The 15,965-nt window shown below is 34.5% G+C and overlaps 1 protein-coding gene across 2 annotated transcripts in view; it reads right to left on the bottom strand.

Annotated features, from left to right (window-relative positions):
• Window positions 1-15,670, bottom strand: part of MYL1 (myosin light chain 1) — a 30,725-nt gene extending 15,055 nt beyond the window's left edge. The window contains exon 1 of one of the 2 annotated variants that reach the window (XM_051983627.1): window positions 15,411-15,670. In XM_051983627.1, coding sequence (XP_051839587.1) covers window positions 15,411-15,524 — 114 coding nt within the window. In that variant the 5' untranslated portion in view covers window positions 15,525-15,670. Of the gene's footprint in view, window positions 1-691; window positions 782-15,410 lie in introns of those variants that run through there. The other variant, XM_051983628.1, reaches the window with a different exon arrangement.
• Between the last annotated feature and the right edge of the window lie 295 nt (window positions 15,671-15,965).

The following is a 15,965-nucleotide window of genomic DNA, read 5'->3' as shown; positions in this document are numbered from 1 at the left end:
GGGAGGTTGCTGTGACCTGAGAAGGACTACCTTGGGAGCAGGCATAGTCTTTAAATCTAGGAATTTTAAGACTGTAAAATAGGCAACTGAAGAGAAATGGCATTTGATTCACTCATATAGTGAATCAATGCTTAATCAAATGCTAAATAAATTCTCCTAGAATAACAAAATGTTTGAGTTCAGTTAAGGTTTTGCCCTAGACATGCAGCATTAAGAAATGTTTTGAAGCATTATAATTGCTTAACTAAAACAGTTTCTATCCAGACAGATAATAAATCCAATGTATTAAAGGCACTTATCCATATAGTAACTATTAGTATTATAGGATCAAATTTCAGGACAGATGGTTTTCTAGTGAGGGCTGTTCTTGACTTCAGATACAAATGGCCATCATCCTGCATGGCAAATGTAATTCCCTTTAATCATTTATCTGGTGACTATTGGACCAACCTAAGTATATATGGTTGGATGAAGCAACTCAATACAATTAAAAATGGCCCTTTCCACTGCCTTAGCCTCGAGTTAAATAGAAATCTGACATGCTTGGCTGCTTCCCTTCCCCTACTTCCTACCCCTCTCCATCCTTCACCCAGTCTCCCCAACCTAATTGCAATTTCCTTGCCTGTTTTTCTTCCCTGTCCCACTAGCAGTCCAGAAAAGGACTAATAAATAATTTCTTGGTCAGACCCACCATGATGATGTGGAGAAGGTGGCGAGTTGAGCTGAAGGCTGCTCCTGTCCCTGAGTAGAATCCTCCCTCTCACAAGGCTTCTTATTTATGGGGAAGCTGTGACTTCATAGCCCGGATCAGATATCAGAAGGAAGTGGCCACTCCCCTTGGAGAGTTCTTTAACTTTCTTAGGGCAAAGGGAAAGAAGGATCTGTTTCTTACTGGGTTCTACCATAAGAGCTATTTTAGGAGATCAGATAGGGCTTGGGAGTGGTCAGCTATAGTGTGACTGAAGCTTGTCAGCACTTCTCTGGTCTATTATCATCAAGAGGAGGATCTCTTATTGAATATTATCCATTTGGGAGGGTTTGTGCTTCTTTAGAAAGGGTAAATTAAAATGCTGTTTAAGGGTTAGATTCTTCATGCTGGAGGTTTAGGGCCATGGCAAATTTCTGGTTAGCAAATGTGGTTATTACTTGGTGGGGAGGGTTTTTTAGTTTGCAACTACCTGGATCAGCCTGGTTTTGAGTTTCAAGAGCAGCTGTTAAAAAAAGTTTAACCCCCAATGTTCTAAAATTGACAGTAGGTCCCAACTGCAGAGACCTCCTTTAAAACTAATGAGAACTTTCTGTATATTTTAAGGATGGGACTGAGTGCCATTTATGTTAGCTCAAGTGAGTTGGAGAATAGTAGTATTCAGAACATTGAGTTAAGACCTGTGGCATAAATGTACTGAAGCCACTCAATCACCACATTCGAAGGCAACTTTGAAACATAAAGTATAATAACCAGTTGTTAATCTATACTGATATAGGGATTTTCCACCATTTCTTGTTCTATGCTAGTGCACTCCCTGATCTGGACCAAAGGCACCACAAAGAGAAAAATTTTACAATGCTTATTCCCAAGAAAGTTGTGTCTTTCTTCATTTACTAGGAATAAAAACTTGACCAAGGTAGAAACCATTTTGTTCTCCATTTTCCATGCATATTCACTCTGAAAACTCTAGCTTCTCTAATTCTGGTGCAGATGTCCTTCCTCCTCTCTTCCTACAGTGCCTTTAATGTTATACCACTTTATTTTTAACCTTCTCTTCCTTTTTTAGGCAGGACTACCAGTGTGCTTTTTAAGGTTTCCATTTTGAAGTATGTCTATAAATATTTCTATAGCCATTTCTAATATCCATATTTTAAACCTTTGTATTGATGACTCCTCTTGTTTAGTTTAGCTTTCTTCAGCTATAGAAAATAGATGTTGTTTTTGGATATCACTTAATAAAAAGGACCTGATGTTAAAGGAACTTGAATCAACCAACATGTTGTATTGTGGCAATTATATTGGCCTTTACAAGACTTATAAATAAATGGGGAACTAATAAATGTCTGAGAAATTGAGAGCAGGAGAAATTTGAAACAGAAATTTGGTTATTGGACAATGCTTTCTGTTCATTACCATCCCAGAGTACAGAAACTACTACTCCTGTGATGATCTTGGAGGAATATCAGTTACCAGATGTCCCCTTAAGTCTGAATTAAATACTTCTATAGGATAGGATAAAATTAATTACTCATTAGCAAATTAACCTGCATCACAAACATGACAAAGTTAAACTAAAAGTAGATGCTTTAATATAGTTCAAGTAAATCCTTCTTTCACAGAGAAACTCAAGAAATAGGAGCATCCAAACTGTTAGAGATCTGTTATTTGTAACTCTTCAAAGAGAAAAGTGTAATATTCTTAACAGAATTTTTCAGGGGAGAGAATCAGACATTAAACTGAAGATATTGACCAGATTATAGGGGCTCAACCTTTTTAGTATCATGGTATTAGTATTTCTCAGAATATTGTTTTTTTCATGTATATAAACACAAAAGATTGCAAAGGAAATCAATGACATTGAAATTTAATTATCAAAAAATATATATTTTAAAAACCAAGTTTATTGACCTTAGGTTAAGAACCCTTGCACTAGAAGAGTGATTTTCTTTGTGACAATAGATAAGGAATATTGCTTGAGGAATCTGAGTTTTTAGGTGAGGACAGAGGATATTATTTTTGAATTTCTAATACCATTATAAATTCATGTAGCCTATAGTAGATGAAATTTTGAAAGCTCATTAGAGAAAATGGTGGTCAGATAGAGGTGAAAAGACTTTTAGGAGGTAAGAGGGAAAGAGAAAAATGCTAATTTTATTTTGCAAATGGGCAGGAACTGAAAATATAAGAAAGAGGTGTGAGACTGTATACAAAAGACCCCTACCCTCCCTCACCCATTTTGTGCAGTTCTGAGCAGCAAATAATTTAGAAAATGGGATTTATTTTGGTTTTGGATACTTGGTCTTAATGGTGTGATAGATGAATAAGAATGTTTCTTTCCTGTGAAATTCAAAATTTTTTTGAACTTAACCTTTATTAACATGTATATAAATAATATATATGCTATTTTGTATTATTCTCCCTGGATGGGCAAAAATAACACAAAGTACTCTAAGTAGTCTATACATTATTTTATGTGCATGTGATTTAAAAAATTAATTTTCTGAAGACCAAACATAGACCCATATTCTATATCTTCTAGTAAAGTGAGCCTGGATTTCCAAAGTTTATGTAAATGAAATGCTAGTGGAAGTAGGTCCTAGAAAAAAACAATTCTAAGCAGGGGATAGTGGACTGGGCTCCATGTTTGAGGACTGTCTTTATAAAAGTTCATCCTTACAGTTGCTGCTGGTTGATGAATTTTTCTGTCAAAGAAACTCATAAATATAGCCTGCTCAAGTTAGGGTGGGATGGGGAGAAAGGGAAAGGAAATGGTAATGAGAAGGGGAAGAGGTAGGATGCAGTTATGATCTGCATCTGCAGAGGGAGCTCCTATACCAATAAATATCATAGATACACCAATGTGCTGAAATGAATTCATAAGAATCACTGGAGGATTCATTAAGGCAGCTTTGAAAATGAAAACCTTAAAGCTGACAAATGCAAATTTCATTTTTACTAGCCTGTTCTCTTTTTTGACCTGAACAGGAGCTAAAGAAATAAAATCTACATCCCTGAAATAACTATTGACTTTGGGCTTGTGGCAATTGGCAAGATATTCGTATTATTGCAAATTATGGAGCTTAAGTAGGCGGTCTTAAAGTACTTTTATTGTTCTGATTACAAAATCCCTGTCTCCCACTGGCTATGTTTGAAAATTTTTCCTCAAAGATTTTCAGGAAGATATGAGAGATAATGGATAGAATTTTGGACTTAAAGTGAGGATAAATCTCAGTTCAAATCCAATTCAAGGCAATTACTAAATGGGCAAGTCAGTTAATTTCTGCCTCAAGGTCCTCATCTGTAAAACAGGGATAGGTAAATAAGCTTTACCTAATTTTTAAGCAGGCCTTCACTATTTCTCTATGTGCCTTTATTCAAGCTGTTCCCCATCCCTAGAATACTCCCCCTAGGCATCTAATAGATTTGGAATTCACCCCTCTAGTATTTAAATCAAATCCTTTCTTTAACTTTCATTTTTTGTGGCCCCAGTGCTGAAGACAGTCCTTGGCAGGCAGTGGGTATTAAATAGATTTTCAATGAATTGAATTGAATAAAGCTGAGGGCATTAGCATTATAGCTAAACAAAGTAATGCTATATATAGCCACATTTTTTTCTTTGTTAAAATTCTTAAAATGTGTCCTTTGTATGTCCTTTGTAATAGCCACCTTAGTAATAGGTACCTACATTTCAGAGTGGTTGTGAGGATAAAATAAGATAATATTTATAGGGAACTTTGCAAACCTTATAGTGTTATATAAATGCTAACTATTGTTGTGATTATTAAAGATTGGTAGGTTTAAGGAAACTGAATGAAAAATGAAATAAAATTTCTAGGATATAGAAAGAATCAATTCGTAAGGGATAACCCTTCCCCCCACAATAATTTAGTTCATTAATGAGATTCTGGAATTGATATTTATAAGCACATAGAAGAAGAAGAATTTTGATGAAGGATGATCAAAAGGCAATTAGTATTTAAATCCTTAAAAAAAAAGATGAAGTCCTGAGTAGGGAAATAAAACACATCTTTCAAAGAGTTTCATCATTCCTACAAGGCACTTGGAGGAAAAAGTGATGGAACAACAAGGGCAAAAAGGGGACTAATAGAGACAAACCTCTTTTTCAACCAGTAGTGCATTGTGGTTACAGAATATCTGATTGAAGACCTGTCAAAGATGCCAATGACCAGAAGATGAGAAGATCTTTTGTAAGTAGGAGCTCATCTGTTTCCAGTCCATGTCTGTGAGGCTGTTACAAAGTCATTCTCTCCCTCCAAACATATACCTTGATCCCCACATATATATCCTAGCAGAAGCAACAATCTGGTATACTGGGACCCTATTCTTCTGAATCACTCAGTTTAAATGAAAGATATCAAGTTTTTGTTTGCATTTTGTTAAATCCCAGAAGAAGGGAGTTTTCCTTGAATTCAACAAAAAATTTACTTGAGTTGATTATAGTGATTGGTATAAGCGGGAGAACCCCAAACTGATGAGAATGTAAGATAACTCAGGTTTTCTAATTGCAAGATTGTAAGTAGGAGAGAGAATTTAGAATGGAGTGAATGGAGAAGAAATTTATATTCAAACCTGACAGAGCGACCTGATTAAACTCTGCAAATCAACTTAGAGTCAAGGCCTGAAGGAACAAAATCAGACTTATAAGAAATAAGACAAAGAATATAAAAAAAAAATTGTAACAAAGAAGAAAAATTGTTATATATAGCACTATTTCTTTTAAAGGCTTCTAATGCTTTATTCAATTCAATTCAACAAGAATTTATTTAATATCCACTCTATGCCAGGCACTGGCATAGTTTTAGGCACTGGGGCCACGGAAAACAAAGGTTAAAGGCAGGATCTAATTTAAATCCTAAAGGTGTGAATTCCAAGGTAAGGAGATACTTAGGTGGAATATTCTAGGAATGGGGAAATGCTTGTGCAAAGGCACATAGAGAAATAATGAGGGTCTGATAAAAAGACAGAACTTTTTATCTCCCTACTTACCTATCTTTTTATCTCTCTATAGTGCCTCGAGCATAGTAGGTACTTTCTAGGCTTTCTGTGCTTTGAAAAACAATAATTAAATAATACATTTGATGGGGTTTGTAATGTGCTTTTTGAATTATTGGACAGATTGATTATAATGTATTTCTCAAATGAGATGACCCAGTTTACCAAATGATCTGTTCATTAGAACAGAAAATTTGGGAATGGTAGTAACCTTAGAAGTCACCTCATTTTATAGGTTAAGAAAATGAGGCACAAAAAAATTACAGGGTTGGCCATTTTTATCTTTTCTTATCTGTCAACAATGCAAATTCTATAGTGAGAATTCTACTTATATGTTCCATTTTTGCCTCATTGACTTCTTGCTATTTGTCTTTTAAGAGTTAGCTCCTGCTACATCTTCTCTACTTTGATTCAAAAATCCCTTTTGTGACGATAGAATTATGTGAACTTTGGCACTCTCCTTCAGAAATAACTGGACTCCTTTTGCTAACAGTATTCTGACTTTAAGAGCAAAGGATAAATCCCTCAAATAGATATAATGAATGGGCCTGTGATTTCATTAATAGAGAGAACTCACAGATGAGGAAACTCCCTCTACCAATGTAGGTCATCTCACAGTCTACTTAGAGGGTGACTTCCCTAGGATCCCACAAACCATTCAGTAGCAAGGATTGGTCTATAACCAGATTTTCTTGGATCAAAACCACTTGACATCTTATATATAATTTTGCAAGACTTAAAAAACTGTGAAAAACTCTTTTAACAGAAAATACTAATAACTCATGAAAAATTTAATTCATCTAGCCATTATTTTAATTTTAAGCAATTGCTATATGAATTTAAATTTGTCTGAAACCTCTATCATTCCTATATTTCTATTTTTATTGCTTGGACAATTTTTATTCCATGCAGGGATAAAACTGTGGGGAAATATAGATTTTGTCTTCATAGAAAAAGTTTCTTAGATTGAAGAGAAGCAAGGGGTTATCAACAAACTAACCATATCATTTCCCAAATTTCCATGAGTCAAATGGTCTTTAATGTCATGCAATTATGGGACAACTTCTAAATACAATTTGCCAAGGGTTTTATTTGCAATACTAAAAGGTCAGGAGGCTAAATCTGGCACTGTCACACTGTTAATTCAATCAGCTTACAGTTGACTCACATCAGAAATGGGAGTGGATAACTATTGGTGGAAATACTTCTTCCTTTTAAAATGCACACAACATTGCATTTACATGTTGCCCTGGTCTTGTTTCTTGAATCTATAATTCTAGGAAAAGTTAATGGTGACTCCTCAAAGATTTTCTCCATCCTGCTTGCTGGATATTTCTTATGTATACGACAGTTTAGAAATTGGAGATAGATGACTCAGTGCTGACACCTAGTGATATTTTCCAAGGACTGCTGGTTTTGATTTGCTTCCCAAAGGTAAGTTCCATCCACCAAGCAACAGGATTTTTATTGGAGTTGCTTGACACTATGGTTTGGTTTAATAATTTAATTGTTCCTTTGAAAGACCAGCGATAATTATCATAATTTGTAAATGTTATATAAGGAGATCTGGACCTATTTTCCTATTTATTTTTTCCATTAGTGTCACCTAGTCATTGACTAAATGTCTTCTTTTAATTAAAATTTACACATAGCATTATATTTCTATTGCTTTTCCTTGTAGGTTCAGTTCAAGAATCATGTCTGACTGTAACCCCATACCCTAAGTCTTTCTTGATCCCTTCAGAAGTTAGTATTCTCTCTCTCCTCTTCAATTTTTTTGGTATGATCTTTAGCATTATTTCATTCTTTCTACTTTTAACTCCAGCACCTATGAGAATGCCTGGCCCAGAGTCAGTTTTTAATATCAGATTGGTTGATGGTGTATCTCCTGGGAGAACAGGAGTTTTTGTAGTCAGGAATTGTTTCCTTCCTTCCTTCCTTCCTTCCTTCCTTCCTTCCTTCCTTCCTTCCTTCCTTCCTTCCTTCCTTCCTTCCTTCCTTCCTTCCTTCCTTCCTTCCTTCCTTCCTTCCTTCCTTCTTTCCTTCTTTTCTTCCCTTTCCTTCTCTCTTTCTCTCTCTCTCTTTCTTTCTTCCCATTCCCAGCACCTAGGAGACTATCTAACCCAGAATCAGCAGTTAATAAATACTAGATTGATTGATGCTGTATCTCCTAAAATAATCAAACTCCTTGTGGGCAGGGCCTATTTAAAAAACAACAACAACAACTCAAACTGTCTTTGTATCCCTAGCAGAGAGAACAATATCTTGCATGTAGAAGGTGTATATTTAAATTTTTGTTGATCTTAACTGTTGGATGACTTTATCTAGTTAAATTTGGGATGAATTAATTCATACCTATGGCAACATTTTCTGCAGAGCTCCTCTTTAAAGGACAGAATTTCTGATTTTGATTTTGTCAGTTATTGACAAACAAAACACAGATTGGAAACCATTTTGAAGAAATTAATGGAAACTTTGAAAGACTTGTGTTTTTTTTTTAAGTAAAACAAAAATATTTCGATATTTTAATTGATGCCATCAAATTTTTTAAAAAGTCTTGTATATTGGGTTCCATTTTGCATGGTGTAGGTTTGCACTAATGAGCATAAAGAAGAGAAAGACCAATCAGTGGCACTCTCAGGTCCTAAGATTCTCTCCTGAATGTGGTTCTCTGTTTGTAAGAGAAAATATCCTGATTAACAGCAGCAACTGCTGGCCTGGGGAGGAGGGGAAGAGAATTGGCCATTTTAGTTGCTCAAAAGAAAGATCAGATAGCAATATTACTGATGCTGTTAACTATTGGTAACATTATTTCTAGGATCTAAGCTATTCCCTTTTCTGGCTGTCCTAATTAGGTGCACATGTGTATGAGTGCAAAAAACATTTTTTCCCCTAATCTCATTTTATAGTACATGAGTAAAAATCAAATTTCAGATAATAAACATTTTAAGCTATGATTGTGTTTAATCTATAGATGACTTTCAAAAATCAGTCTTATGTGCCTTGAGAGTTATACAAAATGGTTTAATGGGAGACTAAAATTCAAAAAGGTCAATGTCTACATTATCTTATACTCTCTACCCCCAAGTTTGTGATTGTGTTATAAAGGCTGCCCAGTGTAGTAATAGAGATTCTGTTCCAAGATACAGGGTACGCTTACCTGTCACCAGATCTGAAGCCATGGTTGGATAAGAAAAATAGTTTTTTTTTTTTTTTTCCCAGAATAGGGATGTCACAAATATTCATTCTTCATATGAATAAGAGAATACCTGTCATTTCCTTAATAAAGTAAGCTTCCCTATGTGGAAAGTCCTTGATTTAGCTAAATCCTAAATAATTCCTTTAAGGAATTACCTGAGGCAAAAAGTAAGTCACTGGTAGCTCCAATAACTGTAAGAGATGAGATTTAAACCGAGGATATCCCTATGACAAGCTTTATTATTCTTCACCTATATGTGTTATACCTGGAGGAGAGGGAACAATAAAACCATGGACTTAGTCTAGAACCCATCTAGATCTTAGTCTAGAATCAGTCAGAATTACAGAAGAAGAATGAGATGAGTTACAATTAACCTTTAGCCTAGACAGATATTTCTTCATATCATTTCATCATTTATGGAGATTTTAAAACTGAGGAGAGATGCTTATAATGTAAGTTTTTTCCATACCCCTTAAATTGTACACATGAATCCTAAAGTTCATTATGCTAGTTAGATAGATTCTGTCAATGCATTTTATAGTTTTACCTCTCTTGCAATACCACTTGCAGTACCTAGGCAGGGGTGACCTGGTTGGGTAGTAAATACAACAAAAGTTAACACTGAAGAAAGACAATGAGAATCATGATTAAAAATTATATCAAACAAAAAAAAAATCAAACTGAAAGCATGCAGCATGCAAATAATTTACTTACATCATGAAGATCCTAGAATTGGAAGGGACCCTAAAGATCATCTAGCATATCCTCTTTCCATTCTACAGATGAGGAAACTATTTTTCTTTAAAATGTTAATAGCTATCATTTAAAGCACTTTACAAGTTATCTGATTTGAGCTGGTTGGGCTAGGAGATGAAGAAGACAGTTCTGGACCTAGAGTCAGGAAGACCTGAATTAAAATTTTGCATTAGATCCTTACTAGCTGTGTGATACTGGGAAAGTTACGGTCTCTCAGCCTCAATATTCTTATTTGTAAAGTGGTGATAATAGCTGGATCAGATGCAATAATATGAAAAGTGCTTTTCAACCTTAAAATCAGATATAAATTCTTGTTATTATTATTTTAAAAAATTGTAGCCCCTTGTTTCTCATTATTCAGTCTCAGCATTTAATTTATTATTTCTCACAGTCCCAGATGGTTTTATGCAATCATTGTTTCTAATTGTTTGTCTAGTTCTAAGTATATTTCTAAGGACTTTATGTTCTGTAATTTATATTTTTGTCAGAGTGTGCTAGTACTGCTTTTGAAAGTATCATCCCTAGGTCTTTTTGTAGTGGCCAGAAACTGGAAAATGAGTGATGCCCATCAATTGGAGAATGGCTGAATAAATTGTGGTGTATGAATATTATGGAATATTATTGTTCGATAAGAAATGACCAGCAGGATGATTTCAGCTAGGCTTGGAGAGACTTACATGAACTGATGCTAAGTGAAATGAGCAGGACCAGGAGATCATTATATACTTCAACAACAATACTATATGATGATCAATTCTGATGGACCTGGCCATCTTCAGCAATGAGATGAACCAAATCAGTTCCAATAGAGCAGGAATGAACTGAACCAGCTACACCCAATGAAAGAACTCTGGGAGATGACTATGAACCATTACATAGAATTTCCAATCCCTCTATTTTTGTCCGCCTGCATTTTTATTTCCTTCACAGGCTAATAGTACACTATTTCAAACTCCGATTCTTTTTGTACAGCAAAATAACTATTAGGACATATATGCTTTAACATACTTAACATGTATTGGGGAAAAATTGGAACAAAAGGTTTGGCAATTGTCAATGCTGTAAAATTACCTATGCATGTAACTTGTAAATAAAAAAAAAAAAACTATAATAATAAAAAAAGAAAGAAAGCATCAGCCTTAAGGAACAAGAAATTGAGTGAATCCCCATCTTTGGGGAATGGCTGAATAATATGTGGTATATGAATGACTGAAATACTATTGTTCTATAAGAAAGGATGAAACAGGTTGATTTCAGAAAAATCTGGAAAGACGTTCATGAACTGATACAGAATGAAATGAATAGAACCAGAGAACATTGGATACAGTAACAGTAACACTGTATCATGATTAGCTTTGGTAGACTTAGTTCTTCTCAGAAATACAATGATGTAAAAAAAGTCTAATAAACCTGCGATGGAAAATGCCATCTTCATCCAGACAGAGGACTATAGACACTAAATGCAGACTGAAGCATATTATTTTCATCTTTTTTTTCCTTATAGTTTTTTGTTTTGATTTTTCTTTCACAACTTGACCTATATGGAAATATGTTCAAAATGATTGTATATGTATAACCCATATCATATTACTTGGGAGAAGTAAGGAAGGGAGGGAAAAAATTTGAAATTAAATATCTTACAAAATTAAATCTTAAGCTGTAACTGGAAAATAAAATACTGGTTGTTTGTTTTTTAAAATATCATTCTTTTGAGAAGGAAAGATTCCAGAGCACCAACAAGGAGAATGTCTCCAAAGTTTCATTATTAGTAATATTAGCATTTTTGAAAAGGGTGCTTAAAGCAGATATAAGGGGGGGGTGCAGGGAGGAAATAAAGCTCATTTCATTCAATCCCTTCATTTTACAGATGAGGGAACAGAAGCCAGAGACAATTACTTAAATAAATTGATTATAGGTCACACAGGTACAAAGGGCAGAGTCAGGAACCCATGTCCTCTGACTTCAATTCCAACACTCTTTTTTATCATGCTACATAAATCCAAGAGCCAGGAAGTCTGGAAATGATTGGTGTAGTACCAGGTGCAATGATGTGTGTTGACCAAATAAATTATTACACAGACCTTGTAAATCTCCTTCCTCTCTCAATATTCTTATTAATATCATCAATTCTATCTGGATACTTAATGATAATAACATCTTAATCTTTATTGAATGCTGAGTTTATTTCAAGTTTTCTTTCATTGGTAATTGCAGGCCGTAGAACAAAGTGAAAATTGGCCAGGTGCATGCTTTTTAAATCTGAAATATTTTCAGAACCCTTCCATGGATAATAAAGCATCTGATAGCATTTCACTAGACTAGTCTTGTGTCTGGGGAAAGAGAGGTTCTGGCTAGGAGAGGAAGTGGGATGTTTGTGTTCAGGGTTGTAATGCTGCACAAACAAAAGAGTTTTCAGGGATTGCCTTTTCTATGATTTTGCATGTCTTAAGGACGATTGGAGGAGCAATCTGGCAGAGTGAAAAACAGGCTAGTCTCAGACAAGATCTCCAACCTGCCTCTGTCCCATAGAAGGCAGATTACTAAACCTTTCTGTGCCCCAAGATAATTCTATAAGACTAAGGCAGAGATGAGTTGCTGATATGATAAATAGTTCGTTTCAGTTTTGAACTTCTTTACAAGATCAAAGATTTAACTAACTGTACATTACACCCCCTACCTCCCTCCCCTCTCCCCTTCCCCCCCAGCTTTTTTCTTGGTCCAAGGCAAAAAATGGGTAATTAAATCTTGTAAAGGTTTTGTAAAGGTTAAGAAAAAGAAAGCTTCTAATCCAGTTATGGACTGTTCTTCAAGGAGCATTTACACAACTGCACATTTTTTCAAAAGGCTCCATATGTTGTTTCAAAGGTTGCTATTTATTTATTTTTGGCTTAAATATGATATAAGAAAGAGAGATAATATATAGTAGGATAGAGATCTAATTTTGAGTTAGGAAGATCTACATTCAAAGCTCACCTCTGACACATTGTTGCTGTGTGACTCCTGGTAAATCATTTAATCTCTCAATGTCTAGGCAACCCTCTAAAACTCTAAATTGCCAAGAAGGGACCCACCTGCCTTGGAGGAAGATGTTACTCCCTGTGAGTTTCCTAAACCAATGAAATTGCAGATCTAGTCTCTATCTCTAAATAAAGTAAATTACTTAAGTGAGATAAATATAGAAACATTGATCAAATACGACATGATAAGCTATCTTAACATACAGTTTTTTAAGGTCATCCTAGTAAATAGTAACCATAACCATTGTCTAATTTTATTTTTTAGGTTTTATTTTAAATTTAAATTTTATCTTAAATTTAAATTTTGATAACCTCATATATTCATCAAACTTTGTTTTTTAGTTAAAATACCTAAAAATACACACCAATTCCATAATTGTCCAAAGCATGTGATGCATACAAAAATGCCATTGTTCTAGATGACCAATTTTCTTTTCTTATTTTCCTAATAATAAGCAGAAAAATGGCCTCTCCTAGAGAAATTCTTTCTTAAGTATGCTGTTTTGACCCCTGATACTTCTAGATGGTCAATATTCTTTTTGCTTTGCAAAAAAGGGTAACAAAAGGAAAAGACTAGAGTTCTAAAGCCCTGACAATTTTCAAATGTTCTCTATAATCTAATACTATTTTAGTACTTTTGCTAAGCTTCTGGAAGTCTACAGTAACATTAAAATGATTGACTTAATGAAACAGATGAAAGAATAAGCTCATTTTTAAGAATTAAAGGAAATCTAATTAACCCTCTGAATAGATAATAACAAAGTTTTTGGCTTTAATTTCTAGATTTTTTGGGGGTAAGATAATTACCCTTTTTGTTTTTTTTTGAAATATTTCACCCACTGCACTGATTTGTATTTTGTTTTTATTTTCAGTTCCTAAGGAAGGAAAATTAATGTCTTTTTTCATTAGTCAGATCCTTTACTTCTTAAGGCTAGAAGGTAAAATGTTTCCTTCGTAGGCACTTGTAATTCCAGGTACAAACTAATCCAATTGTGTTATAAATCACAATCAACTTGCATGCTGACAGCTTTGTCATATACTCATCTCCCTGGTGTTCTGACACAGCTGATCATTAAAAGAACAGGGACACACTAAAATTAGCATAGTGACTGTAATCACATTCGATTTTTTACATAGTGATACACAAATCAGCCTACTTTGGTAAAGATATATTAGCTAGGATCACTGGAGTTGAAAATTCCATTTCCTCTTAATGAACTGTACACAGGCAGCCATCAAAGTAACAAATAATTTATTACAAAGTCTATTATGCATTTCTCCTCACAAATGGATATCCATACAGTATAGATCCCTCCCAATGCCAAGATTCCACCACTGACAATCATCCAACTTTATCAAATGTCACTCAAGGTTCAGTATAGTGCCAATGAACGTCTGTCCTTTTGAGCAATTTATTGTTCAAATTATATCTAAGAAAGCTTAGGTGTATTTATTTTCTTCCAAACCCCACTTCTCCAACTCTCTTAGCTACCAAAGGGATACCAGGGAAATATTTGCTTCAAGGATATATCATTATTTACTACTATCCCAAAAATATTTCAATGGTTATTAAAAAAAAAAAAAAGGCAGTAGCAAGGTATAGGCTGAAGTATTTCAAGTTAATTATGCCTTTAATTTGTGGCAGAAATGAAAGGAACTTCCTCAAATTATTGGACTCTTATCTATTCCCTTCTAGTTTCCATATAAGGTAAGATTCCTTAGAGATTTTTGAAGCAGTATTTGAACCAATCACAGTGTTGGGAAGACAGGGAGGAACACCTGATCAATTACATCCCTGAGAAGTACAGGTATAAGATGATTTATTCTTCTTTTCCAAAAGCATTCAAGAGCTTTCATCACAGCCAAATGTCAACACAAAAATCAATGACATACTTCTTAGTTCAGGTTCAGTAGGCAAGAACCCAGAGATGTAAACTAACATTAGCAAACAGAGCCAATAGATTTGTAATAATAGTTTGTTAGTATCATTTAGAAACAGCTTGCAAACTTTGAGCCACACACCACACCGTAAAGAAATCACAAAGATGACAGTCATAAGTCACTGAAATCCATGAGGGTATAATTTTCTCTACCAGGATTTCACTTTAGTGTGATATCAAATTTCATTTGGCAGAACTTAAGAGAAAAATTGACTAGAAATGCAAAAATAGAAAATTCCTTATGCAAATAAAATAAAATAGTTGCCAAATAAGTATATCCAGAATATTAGGTCATCTGCTGTTTTAAAACTTCCACAAAAGGAATAGGAATTGCAACTTTTATTTGTTTTCACAGTAATAGATTTTTTAAAAAAAATAGTTTCCTTCAAAAGCAACATTTGGGCTTAAAACTTTATAATCTACAATTTTTTTTTTTTGTTATCGAACAGGGTAGCCCAGGATTAAAAGAAACTGTTGGGGGGGGGGGGTTGGAAATTAAATTTGAATGAACATAAATTCAATTACCTTTTTAAAACATCTACTTTTCTTTTCTGTAGTCATTTGAGCAATTAAACTTGAAAATTCCCAATCTTCTAAAAAAACAAAAACAAAAACAAAACCACAATCCCAAAACAAACTTATTTCTTGCAAGTGTGACTCTGCTGAGTCAGATCACCTTTCATAGGAATACATTCTTTTGCAAATTTCTGTTCTTTTTTTTTTTTTTTTTTTTTGTGAAAGATGTTTTTCAGTGACCAAACCATTCATCTATTTACCTTAATAGCAGAGAGATCAATTTTTTCTTCTTTTTTTGCTGGAGCTGGAGCTGGGGCAGGAGCAGGTGCAGGTGCTGGGGCAGCAGCTTTCTTAACATCCTTTTTTGGTGCCATTTTGTTTTTTAAAAAAGTTTTAAAAATACACCTGCAAAGGACTTTCTCTCAACACCACCTGTCAAAGTATTCTTGAAAGAGAAGGGGTGTCTTGGTTGATCTACAACCCAGTGCCTTGAAGGTGGACCCAGAGTGTTAAATGGTATAAGGGCATATATATATTTCACTTAGTGCCTAATAGAATCTTGACACATGCAGTTGGATTGGACAGTTCAGTAAGTCGAGGGGGTGTCATTCTGACTCAGACTATAAATGGAATCTAAGGGGTCAGGGCTTCATCACATTTTTTTAAACTCCCTTGGCTTTTTTTCCTCCCTTCTCTCCTCCAGATGAAAAGAAGGGACTATGATAAAGTCAACTTCTGATCTCTTGCTAACAGTCAAAAATAGGTTGATTAGTATTTTTTGTGGTAGAAATTTAGTTCTGCTGGAGTTATAAATT

The sequence above is a fragment of the Antechinus flavipes genome, chromosome 3 (genome assembly GCF_016432865.1).
Source record: "Antechinus flavipes isolate AdamAnt ecotype Samford, QLD, Australia chromosome 3, AdamAnt_v2, whole genome shotgun sequence".
In the NCBI taxonomy this organism is placed as follows: Eukaryota; Metazoa; Chordata; class Mammalia; order Dasyuromorphia; family Dasyuridae; genus Antechinus; species Antechinus flavipes.
This window is presented reverse-complemented; position numbering and strand designations above follow the sequence as displayed.